Here is a 15,350-nt window from a genome sequence, read left to right as displayed (position 1 = left end):
TACAAATCTAGAAAGTTTGAAAATGGGGTATAGAAACTGTCATTAGCTCAGTATAAAAATGGTGTAAATCATAAAGTCCCACCATGATTGTAACATACACATGTGCGCTACACTGCAATACTGAATACTGTAAAAAAATCTATCTGTAAAATAACAAAGAAGAACTGGCAGCTTATTATACACCACATTATCCATTTAAACATATTGTTACCTTAAGGAGATATTTCTACTTAATTTAACACATACAAATTCGTTTGGTTGGTATAAATGTATGTATTTATTGTTGATTCATGGTGATTTATGGTGATGTTAAATAATGTTGACTTGAATAAAACCATTTAATATAGAATCAATCATTTTAGGTTACCAACTTTCAGTGTATCTGAACAAGTGTTATATTTAAAACAATCCGGATTGTTGTTTGGGAGGTGCAGCTCTGCCCCCACATCCTCTAACCGCCCAACAACAATATAGTGACAATGCTCCGTGCAGTAGTTGTGCAATCTGATGTTACCAAAATGCTAAATCAACAATAACACACAAATCAGCTCATGAATATGCACACACACACACACACATGCACACACAGAGGTCAGAAGAGGCAGGTCAGAAATCATCTAAGCTAAGAGATTAGGCTAAAGTGTTATTAACTTGACACATAAACAATATGGCAAGAATATAGCAAAAATCACTAAATTAACACAATAGAGCGTTAGAATTTAGCAAACTGTCTAGTACTTAGCTTTTCATTTAATATAAGTGAATGCGATGTGAAGGGCAATTTGTATACGCTCTATGCATTGTATACATTTTTTGATGTGAGGACTATTTCTGAATACTGATAAGGTGAGAAAATAATGAGACAGAGACAAAGATAAGGTTGGGGAAAATAACACAGGCTAGACAGCAACAGAGATTAAGATGGTAGTGTGGAGATAAAAGTGTTGGAGTGCCACACCCTGTGAAATGTGTGTGTGTGGTGGGGGTGAAGCGATGCATGAAGGGATCAGGGCAGAGAGTGGTTAGTACACACCAGCACATTTCACCCGTGATGCATGCATGTGATACCGCAGCGGAGAGGGAGGGGAGAGCACTGCTGCACTGCCCTTCACTGCAGGTGAACATAGACACAACATGAGTCCTTCACACTTCATTTGCTGCAGTAGATATGTATGTGGGCAGTATGTTACACTCAATCATGAACATTTTCTGAAAACGTACTCACCCTCTGCCCACCCAAGATGTAGATGAGTTTGTTTCCTCATGGGAACAGATTTCACATGCACATTTTCAGAAATGTTAAATTTTTGGGAGAACTGTTTCTTTAACATGGCACACAGACACATCATAAAATATTCAAATCATCCCATGATGCTTAAACACATGATTAATGAGTTTGCTTTACTGGTGTAAGTCAACACAACACTGGTAATTAAAGCTCTTAATTGTGATGTTATGAAGTAATTTATGAACTGCTAATGATATGAGGAAGAATATAAACTCTTAAAAATAAAGGTAGTTTGTTGGCATTGATGGCTTAACATCCATGAAACGTTGTTCTGAACTTTGTTCTGAATCATCAGACATGACATAATTATGGTGACTTGGAAGCCTGTCTGAGACTAGTTTCCTTTATCAGTGCCTTCAGACTAAAATGCAGTCTGTAAAGTCATTGAGTGCAGTGATGCAGTAAGGCAGCTGCCTTAGGTTTTGGAGACAACCGTTGAGAAAAACAAAGAAATTACTCCTGATTTTTGCAGTGCGACATGTCAGTTTGAGTTGGTGTCTTGCTGCACTTTTTTACTCTACATTTCTGGTGTTTTATTAAGGTGTTACCGTAGCTTTCTCTGGTGCAGTTGTTCAATTGTCACCTCCCTACAAGATGCTATTAGCAGAAGAAAAGGTGTAAACCTTCTCTGTATAGCTTCAAATATATGCAGCTTGAGGATATAGGGGCCATCTGTTGTGAGTGAATGCTCACACTAAAGGACGCACCCATCAACCATTGTGCATTTGAGGAGAGGTCTCAAAGGAAAAGCTTGTTGTCTGGTGCAACTGCAACCAAAATAATGAGCCTCCTCTGAATAGACACGTACCTTTGAAAGCCATTATCTAAAAGGCTGAACTGTCACAAAGGCTTGTTTCAACAAAATGCAAAGCTGGAATAGTTTGGAGTGTAAATAAATACTTGCAAACCTCTAGAGAATTGCAGCATGAATGTGAAGTACTATATCTGTTGGTTGAAAACGTTGGTGGAAGGAATGTCGGCTATAAACTATACATCCCGTTTTATCCACCAAAATGTCCTACTGGCGCATCTTTGACATTTTTGTGAATGGCTTATATAATTATATGATTATATAATTATAATATACGTAATACACATTGTATGTATGTGTGTGTGTGTGTGTGTGTGTGTGTGTATATATATATATATATATATATATATATATACAGTACAGACCAAAAGTTTGGACACACCTTCTCATTCAAAGAGTTTTCTTTATTTTCATGACTATGAAAATTGTAGATTCACACTGAAGGCATCAAGGGCTATTTGACCAAGAAGGAGAGTGATGGGGTGTTGCGCCAGATGACCTGGCCTCCACAGTCACTGGACCTGAACCCAATCGAGATGGTTTAGGGGTGAGCTGGACCGCAGACAGAAGGGAAAAGGGCCAACAAGTACTAAGCATCTCTCGGGGAACTCCTTCAAGACTGTTGGAAGACCATTTCAGGTGACTACCTCTTGAAGCTCATCAAGAGAATGCCAAGAGTGTGCAAAGCAGTAATCAAAGCAAAAGGTGGCTTTTTTGAAGAACATAGAATATGACATATTTTCAGTAGTTTCACACTTTTTTGTTATGTATATAATTCCATATTTAATTCCACATGTGTTAATTCATAGTTTTGATGCCTTCAGTGTGAATCTACAATTTTCATAGTCATGAAAATAAAGAAAACTCTTTGAATGAGAAGGTGTGTCCAAACTTTTGGTCTGTACTGTATATACATATATATTAGGGGTGTAACGGTACGCGAAAATCACGGTTCGGTACGTACCTCGGTTTTAAAGTCACGGTTCGGTTCATTTTCGGTACAGTAAGGGAAAGAAATGCAAACACTAAACTGCAGGTTGTTTATTACTATAAACTTTTTTTTAAAAATTGTTTACACTTTTTTAAAATAATTTTTTAATAAAATATATATAAAATAAAAAAAGAAATAAAATACTGCTGCAAAGTTCTCCACTAAATAAAATACTCAAACCAATATCATATAATAAAATATAATGAAAAATATAAATAAATAACTATGATTACAGTGCAGCATTACCAATCCCAGCTTGTAGGCCTGCTCATATTTAAAAAATATATATAACTTTTCCAAAGTGTAAAGTGCAGCATCAACAGTTTAAATTTTTAGACCTGCTCAGATTTCGTTATTGCGTTGGACTGATCGGAATTAAGAGCAAAGGTCTGTTTAAATGCCGACGGGAGCTGCGTTTGAAATACAATTGTTTTTTTCCTAGTTGTAGTGATGTTCACACTTGCGTGATGCCTTTTGAAAACCTTAGGCCGGTGACACACTGGCATATTGCACCTGTCAAACATAGTCTATTTTGCCATCAATACTGTTGACGGTGTCCTTTATCAGTAGGCTTTATATTTATGCTCAACATGAAGTATAGATATTTTTGTCATGAAGACAAGATCCTGGTCTGTCGGCGGCCTCCCTCTATGTCACCTACAGTAGCAGCAGCGCGCCAGCGCCGAGTCAGGCACGATTCTGGTGTGTAAAGAAGACACAGAAAACGTGAAGCAGCCATCACGCAACTGATACGCAGCAGAAACGCCACGCTCACGCCACGCAGCCAGTGTGTCACCGGCCTTAGAATCAGCTGCAGGGCGGGATTTGCGCTGAACGCAGAGACTTCCGCCACTTAATATGTTCGTTTGGAAAAACGAAAATGTACCTATGTTCCCGCAAACAAAATATTGCATTCGGTCATTCGGTACACACGTGCACCGTACCGAAAGCCCTGTACCGAAACGCTCCGGTACGAATACACGTACCGTTACACCCCTAATATATATATATATATATATATATATATATATATATATATATATATATATATATATATATACACACACAGTGGTCAACATTTGAAGTGAATCAAAAAGTGAATCAAAGTTGATTTAAGACAATAATGGGTATTGTTTTGGTTTTAAGACAAATTTAATGAAAGGTTTTGATCCACTTCATATATATATATACATATATATATGCATTACTGAATTTTAGCACTTCTTCAAAGTTTTTGTGAATGTCTCTACAAAAAAATGTTATGGAATTATCTAAAATTCAATTTCAAATGCAGTTATATATGGCATTATGGCATGAGATCAATGTGTTTCATTTTATAAATATGTTTATTATTCACAGGCCTATCAACTAGTCCAAGAAGAAGAAATCCAAGCAGGGGTGGAGGAAAAGCGCATTAGTAGGATGGTGGAGATGCGACAACAAGGGGCGTGGATTTGATGGGAACAAGCAGCAGACCGAAAGATCTCGTGGACTGAGTTGTGAAAAGCGGTGCCACCGGATCCAGTTACTTATCCAATCAGTCTACGATGTCCTCCCCAGTCCAACCAATCTCTTCTCCTGGAGCCTGAAAGACACCCCTGCATGCCTCCTATGACCAAAAAGAGGATCCCTGGAGCACATATTGAGCTGCTGCCCTAAGACCTTGGGAGAGGGGCGTTCTCGGTGGCGCCACAATCAGGTGCTAAGGGTGATCGCTGGAACTATCAGAACAGGGATCTCTCTCAGCAAGCACCAGCAGCCAGCACAGTGCACAATCTCATTTGTTAAGGCTGGAATGAAACCAGCAGGAACCTAGTGGGTCGACTCCTGGCAACAGCTTGAGACTGGCAGCTAAAGGTTGACCATGGAAAGGCAGCTTAAAATCCCAGAAACCATCACCACGACCACACTTAGGCCTGGTATAGTCCTATTTTCTGAATCATCAAGGCAGGTTTTACTGGAATTCACTCTGCCCTTGAAGTGGGGTCAAGTACGAGGAGTTGGAAGGCGAATGCCGTAACAGGGGATGGAAGACCCGCTGCCTCCCAATCGAGGTTTGCTCCGAGGTTTGGCTGGCCAGTCGTTACGCAGGGCCCTCAAGTGCTTGGGAATCATGGGACTGCACAAGAACAAAGCCATCAGTAACATCATGGATGCCAGAATTTGGCTACCGATTTGCACAAACAGCTCTGTTTCCTTTCTGGAGACATGTTCTGTCTTAACGCTTGCAAATTCCGCCATGTAAATAGCAAAACCGTGTGTGTGTGTGTTTGTGTACGGTGTTTTGTGAGGCATCAAGTAGACTGGTGTCAGTGTCTCTCTGTATACCGTGACTGTGTCTGTCTCACTCTGTTGTGACTGTTCTATTTTTAGCCTACTTTCTCTCTCAGGCTCACACACACATAAAGCCAATCCAGAAAAAAAGACAGCATCATCTTGTGCATTCATCCAAAGCATAGAGAATCACATTTACAACACAATTCCTTCATAACTCCCATTATCAGTGAACTATAGCTTTGTATCATCTTAGTTTTCTCAGTGTTTGCACACAACAGATGTTATACTGTTCAAAGATCTCTCATTCCCTATCTCCCCAGGATACCCATAAGCTGATGACTCATGGTAGATTCTGTACAGCCTCATTACACTGTATCCAGTGATTTCCCTAAGGAAAGCCCTGCAGGTTACTAATGCTGATGAGAACACAGTTCCGCTGCATCATGGGGCCTGTATTATTTATCATCAACAAGGAAATGCTATATAACCCTCATTTTGTGTTACAGTCATTTTGACCTGGAGAGGATTTCATTTTTTCCCCAACAATGCTACTTAAAGGGATAGTTCACCCAAAAATGAAAACTACCCCATGATTTACTCACCCTCAAGTCATCCTAGGTATATATGTCTTTCTTTTTTCTGACTCTTCCAAGCTTCATAATGCCAGTGAATGGTGGTTGAGATTTTAAAGTCCAATAAAGTGCATCCATCCATCATAAAAAGTGCTCCAAACGTCTTTGGGGGTGTTAATAAAGGCTTCTGTAGTGAAGTGATGCATTTGTGTTAGAAAAATATCCATATTTCAAACTATATAGACCGTAATCTCTAGCTTCCACTAACTATCGTATGTGCATTCACGAAAGAGTGGCATTCCAGCGAATTAAGAAGATGTTCCACATAGATGTGAATGTAGATGTTCCACTTTTGGTGTTCCCAGGGTTGGTTGCATAAACTGTTTATACTATACTACATTATACTACTTAGACTAGTCTTGGTCTATTATGAATACGTAAAATAAGACTGATTAAGATTTGGCTTACTGCTAGTTGGTCAAACTACTTCTTATTGGTTATGTTTAGGCAACAGGACCCTGGTCAAAAATGACTGGCCTACAAAAACAAAATGCTAATAAATTTCATGTTGTGCTATATTATTGCCAAATATGGGATTCAATCTCTGACTACTTGTTTTCATTCAGTTAGCACAAGTTTTGTATTGTCTATGACCAATGAGTTCCAAAAAGAAACTGAAAAGAACTGAAAGAAGTTAATAAAAAGATTGAATCCAAGATTTGTTAATAATATATAGCATGAAAGATTTACAAGCAATTATTTTGTATGCCAATCTATTTTATTATTATTATTATTTTTATTTACTTTTTTACTGGCAACACCAAATTAGGATTTTCAGATTATAATAAGGTCTAAACTAGCTGAATTCATTTTCTCCATTTGAAAATGGAAAGGTTTCTTTAATGTGCAATGGTAGCATTAGTATACACTCTGTGGTCTACCGAGAATAGCTTGTAGGATTAAAGCATGTCTATTTCTCTTGTCCTATTTTTAAGATCCATTTCTATCCACATTTGAAACAGTTTTTAGGGGTGACACTTGGACACATTACTGGGAGCACTTTAAGTGACTATGATGTACTTATTGAGGATGACTGAAAGTCTCACTTGTGCAGAACTTCAGGCTGTTCTTTCATCTGTCTCTTTATAAATCCATTTTCTGTTGATTACTCAGTGTCTGTAGGGTGGTCTTGTGAAGTGTGAGTGTGGCTTCCCACAAGCATCTCTCACTGCTGCAAGGGCACAGTGGGTTGGGGCTTGGCAACAGTATCCACGGCAACAGCTGCTGCAGCAGGACGGTTAACACTTCACCGACAGGTAACATCACCGACCATCTGTTTCATCTCTCTGTCATTTTGAGGGACATTTGTATTGATCAGATTTGATTGGTTCAGTGAGCCTGTGGGCATGACTGAAGAGCTGATAAAGTCAGCTCTTATTTAATGACTGATGTCTAGATTGTGTCTTATCATATAAATAGTTCCTCTTTTTTGATATAGTTTGTGATAAGATTAGGTAGCATCAGCTGGATTGTTATCAGCGGCCTTTTTCCTTAAGAACTTCAAGAATGGATTGCTATGTGCATGTGATAATAAAATCTCTTTTGTTTGAGAAAATTGTTCTGATCGTATGCAAGATGACTGCTCTCTGATAGGAGAAGGTCATGATGAGGACGCTACTGAGATTTTCTCTCTGTTGCCTCATCCATTTATTGCCCTTCCAGCAGGAGAAAAACATGAATAATTCAGCAGCCTCTGTGTGCATATGCATGCTTGATAATGTTAAAGGGATAGTCATTCAAAAATTTTTATACTTTAAGTATGTTCTCACCTTGTCATTCCACTCTAGAAGTGAGAACAAAAAGTGTTTATTACATTTGAAATCTGGATATTTATCTTACAAAAATGCATGGATTCGCTACAGGGGGCCTTTATTCACCCACCGGAGCTGTGTGAGGGACGTTTTATTACAGATGCACACACTTTATTTCATGTCATCTGAACAGTGGCCAACAAACACCCGCTTACCCCCATTGAAAGGCTTGGAATAGCAAGGACCTTTTTTAATATAACTTTGATTGGATTATTCTGAAAGAGGAAAGTCACACACACCTATGTGCTTCAAGGGTGAGTAGAAGATGGACAAATTTTCATTCTCGGGTGAACTAACCATTTAAATTACATATGTGGTGTAGGTTGGACATCAACAACATCATACAGTATGTCTTTGTGGAGAAGCTTTGGGTGTGCAATTATTTTTTTATTAGAAAGTGAAGATGGCAGGTACACAGATGCAACATTATTTTTGATTCATATTCTGATGCATTTTCATCCCAGTTTTTTATGAATAGTGTTAGATTTAAATGCTGTATAAATGCTAAATGCCTAAATGTAAATAAAAGTACATTTAAACTGTTCTGTATGTGCATGTAGATGTATTTTGAGTGAACTATGAATTTAAGTCTTGCTAGTTTTCATAAATACTGTCTTTATTTCAGTTATATTACACATTTTATAGTGAAAATTAGTTATTTGTTGGTTTGCAGTTGCTATGTTAATAAAAATGCTGTCTTATCCAATTTACTTGAGTGGGGCTTTGTTTTATAATTAAACATAGTATAATTAAGTGAAATAAATAGTTCCAAAAATTAGAATTAATTTTGTCCTTTGTAATTCGCCATATAAACATTTCAGAATGGCTGAATAACAAAATAACATAATTCCCTTTTTTATAGAACTAACCTTTTTCATTAGACAAATTACGTTTAGGTGATCTAGTTAATCTAAATCTCTATAACACATACACATGCATTCACACAATGTCTATCATTCTTACTCTAGGGCATGTCTCTTATTTATCTTGTGATGCCTGACTGCTCATATCAGCCTGGTCTCTACAGGATAGTTAAGAACATCATTTAGAGTCTATGTGCAGTGAGGTGTAGATACAACCAAGTAACTTCAAGTAAGACCATTTCTACTTTATCTCTGTCACAGGAAGGAAAACTAAATAGAGATTTGTGTACATGATAAACAACTTTATACCTGCCCATAACATATGTAGTATGAAGTCAGTCATCAATAGCATCAGGATTACAGTCTTTTATGATGTTAGTGAGGTGAAGACAGATTTACCAGATGATACAGAGAATGGTAATGAAATATGAGCTAAATAAAGTCTCTGTTTAGGCTTGAGGTGTGAGTGGTGGCTTTTAGTGTGCATTTGTCACAATGGGTGGTTTATAGCTTGCTTGCAGCATTGCAGGGATATAAATCTTTGTATAACTGCAGTGTATGTTGCCCACACAGCACAGAGGTGCAGTCACGAGTGTTTCCTATACCACACACACCATATGAGAGCTCAGTACAGGTAAAGGTTGTGTTTGTGTGTGTTCACATACAGCAGTAATGTAGCTTATTTATGTGTGTCCTTTGTTCAATCAAATTGTTTACATTTATTTTAGAAAGATATTACTACATTGCTTTTCACTAAGAAAGAAAAAAACAACAACAATGGAATTGTCCTTGTCCTCTTGACTCCTGATCCCTAAAGACTCACGTAAACTACAACATGTTGGATTATGGGGCCACTGGACCACAGCAGGCACAAAGTCTTATCTGAATAAGGGCACATTGTTAAGATTAACATTTTTAAGACATTTGTTAACACATTTTTAGGATCAAAAGTTGTATTTATTATCATTAGTTAATGCACTGTTAATTAACACGAACCTGAATATTTTTACAAACATCAACAAAGTTTAATAATATATTGCTCATTGTTAGTTTATGTTACTTAATTGATTAACCAGTGTTAATTGTAAAGTGTTACCATTTAGTTTAGCTTGATGTACTAAAACTAAAACTGAAAATCAAATTTAAAAAAAAACAATCGAAACATATAATAGTATCTCAGTGGTACTAATACAACACTAATATATATCAATATATTATATTATATTATATTATATTATATTATATTATATTATATTATATTATATTATATTATATTATATTATATTATATTATATTATATTATATTATATTAGATGTTAGGTACATATTTAGGTCGATTTGGTAATATTAACATTTTGACTTTAATAAAACCAGTTTTAAAACAAGATTGTTATAGTTTACCTTGTTTTAGTGCACTTGGGTCAAGAAATATAATACAGTAATATCTCACCAACTTTTAGTTAGACTGGAACGTTGGCAAAATTGATTATTGCTCATATTTGGCATTGATACATATGAGCATTTGGCGTGATGTTACATGGCCTGAAACATGAGTAATACAAATGCATCAGCTGTTTAGTTTTAAACCACAAACTCTCCAAATATTTTGGACATCGACACTTAATGTCTTGAGTTCTACTGCAATAGCAAATGGATTGTCATAACACTTGATAGAGAAAAGATTTCACTTTTCGGGTGAGCTTCCAGAAATCGGACAGACACATTAAAGTGGGTTTTATAATGACAAGTCTTTATTGGTCATGTGCCATACAGCTGTAAGATAATGACTAAATAGAAATTACATCAACTACATTCAGCTCCTAAAGTTTTCAGTCATCCAGTACACAGTGGCCCCTACACACTAGATAGCAAACAAAGTCACATTCTTAGCAGAAATAACAGCCAGATTCAGAAAGCTGCTGGTGGCTTAAGGCATTTTAATTTATTTTTTACCTAGAGCATTCATACATAAACAGTAGCATGTTTTAGAATTGTATTGTATTGGTGTAAAAGCGGGTTGCCTTTTTATGGAGGGATGTTGATTGCACATGCATTACAGAAGTTTGGCAGTGCAGGTTTGAAATTCTCCTTCTTCAAACTGCAGCATTGTGTCACTATGCTTTCTGCAATCATCTTTAGCTCTTCCAAAACCGACAGAGCAATCCCAAAATGTTCCAATTTACCAAGATAACAGGCCTAATGAGCATCTGTGAGAATGTAAAGACAAAATTCCAGATTTGCCTGACATCCCCTTGCAGCCAAGCATGCCGATGTCACAGTGTTCATCAGAAAAATGAATTCTGATTTGGTTCCCATCATACAGTTCTTAAAGTCAATCAAGCCTAACTTTATCCATCTGTTCAAACTGTCTATAGAAAGAGTGCAGCAAGTCAGGCATAACAAAACCATGACAAAGAGGCAAGTGGTATCAAAACCTGGCAGTGTAGCAGAAGTGGTATGAAGATATTTCACTAGCGTTACCTTTTAATATAGGTTTATCAAAGGGATTCATTGTTGACCCATGGTTAACGGAGGTTCACTGTGACAGTGACTTCTTTGTATGAGAGTACACTAGATTCAAGTATGATGTTTAGGTGTTTGAGATGCATTGTGAAAAGTTGTGCTAGTGACTGTGTTTCCACACTGTACATGTGCTTCAGGCATCCATGAATATACAAGTAAAATGTTGAAATGGTAATGCCTTTTCTAACTTCTAAGTACATACTTTTACCTTTCTTAACAAATTCAATATATTTGTATCAACCGCCCAAACACAACCAATTCTGGACTCAGAAGCAGCAAGGTAAACTGAATTAAAGCTGGTTCAAACAAGCATTTTCTTTCTATTTCTTATTTCTTACTCACACTATTAACCATGTTTTCACAATATCCTCCCATGCATCCCATATTCCTTCATTCTGACAGCTTATATGGATGTTTATATGGAGATGCTGTTTACATACATTTAAGTGCACTGACTTGATTGGCTTTAAAGTATTTGTCAGAAATTGTATTCATCACAAGCGTTTAGCAGCATGTGAAAGGCTTCAGCAGTACTGTGTAACATTTTGCTCTCAGTCTTGCCCATTGGCTGGTGAACTAATGCAGCCTTAAGTACTGAGAGGAATGGCAGGCACGCAGCTATGAAAGTATCTATTGGACCCACATACAGTCACCATGCAAACAGCAGAAACACCTCATGCAGTGAGGACTTGCTATTAGGCTCAAATCCTTGTTGCTTTTAAAGGGCAAGTGGGTAGAATATGTTTAAAAATGGAACCAAGAGCAGTCTTGGAGAGGAATGTGGCTGGGAGGTGTGTTTTTGAAACTATGCATGTCTAGTTTCAGATCTTTATTTATTTGTTTTTGGCAAGAATGCATTATGAGCATGCCAAGAAGTTAACTGGAGATACAATTCTGATGCAATGATACCCCCAGATGCCATTTTTATTAGTGCTGGCATGGTTCAAATACAACAATAACTGGTTTTCTCACAGCTTATATTGTAAAACAGAAAATATTATTGCAAGTCAAGTTTTATGCTGGCTTTGCACTGCAGCACAATAAGCTACCTTCACCAAAGCTTAACACAGATACATTTTCTTAACGCAATGTGCTGAAAGAAGCCTGTTTAAGTGCAGTTTAGTGACGATAAGACTCACAGTGCAGCCCTGGAGACAGAGAATATATGCATCAAAGAGTGTGTATTGAGTAGTGAGTATGCTAGATTCCTCTCTAAGACCCCCTGTGTGGAGAGGAGATGCTTGGGAAAAGGGAAAAGAGGGTAATGGATAAGGCAGAGGGAGGAGAGGAAGAAAGAAAGAGGGTTGAGATGTTTAGTTTTTCTGGTTGGTGGGGTTCACGTCTCCAGAGTCGATCTTGTCACTCTTCTTGGAGTCGTCAGACTGGGAGGAGCCTTTGCCGGGTTTGCTGCTCTGCTGATGTTTGTCATCATCATCCTTGACCTCCTTCTTTCCGCTAATGCTAGAGCTGCTGTACATACGGGACTGGTAGCTGTAGCTGGACCCTGAGGTGGGGGTGGGGTAGGTGATCCCGGTGCTGATACGTGTCTCCTCCCCTTCTAACAGTTTCCTGAGATGGATAAAAAATGAAAACGTGAACAAAGAGGAGGTGGCGAGGCAGGGTGTGGTGGAAAAGGTGAAGAGAGAAGATATCAGTGCAATGCATTTATGTATCGTATCAGCTAATTCCATTAAAGCAACTCTTATGATTTTCATTTTAGGTCACAGTTATGTTGATAAAGAATGGACAGAATGCACTTGTGTCAGAATCACTTGCATTCACCTTCACATATCAATAAAAAACACTTTTTATTACCTGTAAGCAGCGATTTCTATGTCAAGCGCCATCTTGACATTCAGCAGGTCTTGGTACTCCCTAAGGTGACGGGCCATCTCACTCTTAGTGGTCCTCAGCTCATTATCCAACTGCCCAATAGTGTCCTGAGTGATGTTACATGATATAATTATAATAATTAAAAAAAACTTCGGCATTCTTTAAGTGAACAATTCTTACAATAACCCTTTTGTGTGTGTGTGTGTGTGTGTGTGTGTGTGTATGTGTGTGTGTGTGTGTGTGTGTGTGTGTGTGTGTGTGTGTGTGTGTGTGTGTGTGTGTGTGTGTGTGTGTGTGTGTGTGTGTGTGTGTGTGTGTGTGTGTGAACTAAAACTCTTAAAAATCTAAAGAACCCTTTCCCACTATTAAGAATCTTTTGTGGAATGGAACGTTTCCATGGAAGGTTCTTTATGAAACCATTGATGCCCATAAAGAACCTTTCTTCAAAAACCCTTTGAAGAAAGAAAGAAAGAAAGAAAGAAAGAAAGAAAGAAAGAAAGAAAGAAAGAAAGAAATACTTTGTAGTAGGCAACTTTATCCTAAATTATTGTGAAAAAAAAAACAGATTAGATTTTATTTTATGGGCTAAAGCACTTTCATTCGTTATTTATTATTTAGTGACACTTTGCCATTATTATTTGATGCTAGCTAATTTATTAAAAGGTCTGGAAAAACGTATTAATAAAATATCCAATATGGACTCTTCATTTAACCTAACTGACTGAAGTAATTTTAGCACCATGGACAGAGTAACATTCAGTCACTTGTTGCGGTCACGCCCATTTCACGGGGCTCTTTTGTCTGCTGTCTGGTTAACAGAAGCACAAGTTTTCAAAACTACTTTTTCTATTTTTAAACAAAACATATAGCGATTGGTTGTTTTAAGAAAAAGGGAATATTATTAATGTTTGTGATCATTTTGAAGAAGTGAAACTCTTTACAGATATCCATACTTTGTAACTCAGTTGCACCCATGTGTAAGATACAATTAAAGAAACCAACCTGGTAGCCCATGACCTCTGCATTGTGCGTGTCCTCCATCTCATGAATCTGCCTTTCCAGCGATTCGTTGGTGCCCCTTAGGCTCTCGATCTCGATGGTCTTGGACTGAAGCTGCCTCCTGAACTCATTGAGCTCTTCCCTGCTAGCGCGAATGACCTCGTTGCTCTTGTTGGCTTGTTCGCTGAGGTCGGTGAACTTGGACTTGTACCACTCTTCAGCGGAATGCAAGTTCTTATTCGCCATAGCCTCGTACTGGCCGCGAATCTCCTTGAGGGCGGAGGTGAGGTCGGGTTTGGCCACTTCCATCTCCACGGACACCTGGGCAGCCTGGATCATGTTCATGAGCTCAATCACCTCCTCCTCGTGCACCTTTCTTATAAAGTTGATCTCGTCCAGAAGGGCTTCGACCTTCTTCTCCAGGTCTAGGCGCACCATGGTGGCGTTGTCCACGTCCTTCTTGAAAGCTTTAAGCGTTTGCTCAGCCTCCTCGCGCATTCTCATCTCCTCCTCGAACTTCTCCTGTAGTTTCTGGAGGTCTTCCTCAATGTTGTCGCGCTCGAACATCATCTGGTTCTTCTCCGCGTTAAGTTCCTCGAGCTGGGAGCGCAGTTCTCGGATCTCTTGCTGGTAGAGTTCGGCCAGACGGGACGGTTCTGTCTGGCGCTGGCGTAGGGTCACGAGTTCGGCTTCCAGCACTTTGTTGTGCTGCTCCAAATTGCGAACCTTGTCAATGAACATCGCGAAACGGTCATTGAGCCCTTGCATCTGCTCCTTCTCGTTGGTGCGGATGATTTTGAACTCATTATTAAGCGCTGTGCTCTGGGTGAAGTCGAAGCTTTCCAGAGTCAAAGATGAAGATGGGAAGGCAGATCGGGTGCTGCGCTTGTAGGAGCTTGGGATGCTGGAGCGGGTCGTGGACTGAGACTTAAAGCCGCTCCGAGAGCTGCTCAGCCGGGGTGGAGAGGCTGAGTAGCGGGTGGAGTCCCCGAAGATCTTCCGGTAGGAAGAGGCGGAGTAGATGTCGGATCCGTAGCTCATCTTGGCGTTTTGAAGACAAGGAGCAGAACCCAGGCGGTGTCTCCTTTTATAGCAGGACTGTCCCAATCAATAATTTACCCGTGCTGCTCCTTGCATTCAAGCTTAGGACTTACTGCAGATATTTCAGATGGACAGACCCTGAAAGATACGATAAATAAGCTGATCTGTAGGTTATTTGAACTTTTAAAGGCACAAAGAGTGTTTTTTTTTTTTTTTTTGCCCGCGAAAGGTGTTGTGTTCTGTATTTCACTGGAGATCAGGTCGGCAGCAGCGAGCGGATG

The 15,350-nt window shown here is 38.6% G+C and overlaps 1 protein-coding gene across 1 annotated transcript; it reads right to left on the bottom strand.

Annotated features, from left to right (window-relative positions):
- Positions 1–10,403: 10,403 nt before the first annotated feature.
- On the bottom strand, positions 10,404–15,113 carry inab (internexin neuronal intermediate filament protein, alpha b). Its single transcript, XM_059554199.1, has 3 exons — positions 14,032–15,113; positions 13,012–13,136; positions 10,404–12,765 (listed from the first exon to the last, which is right to left on the bottom strand). Exons 1-3 carry the CDS (start codon positions 15,067–15,069, stop codon positions 12,510–12,512), a joined length of 1,419 nt encoding a protein of 472 aa, XP_059410182.1. The 5' UTR covers positions 15,070–15,113; the 3' UTR covers positions 10,404–12,509.
- Positions 15,114–15,350: the final 237 nt, after the last annotated feature.

The sequence above is a fragment of the Carassius carassius genome, chromosome 7, assembly GCF_963082965.1.
Source record: "Carassius carassius chromosome 7, fCarCar2.1, whole genome shotgun sequence".
Classification (NCBI taxonomy): Eukaryota; Metazoa; Chordata; class Actinopteri; order Cypriniformes; family Cyprinidae; genus Carassius; species Carassius carassius.
This window is presented reverse-complemented; position numbering and strand designations above follow the sequence as displayed.

Coding starts and splice junctions, on each gene's coding strand:
- inab (XM_059554199.1), bottom strand. CDS start 15,069: ATGAGCTACGGATCCGACATCTACTCCGCCTCTTCCTACCGGAAGATC. Junction 13,137..14,031: donor CAGAGGTCATGGGCTACCAG/GTTGGTTTCTTT, acceptor AACATCACTCAG/GACACTATTGGGCAGTTGGA. Junction 12,766..13,011: donor ATAGAAATCGCTGCTTACAG/GTAATAAAAAGT, acceptor TATCCATCTCAG/GAAACTGTTAGAAGGGGAGG.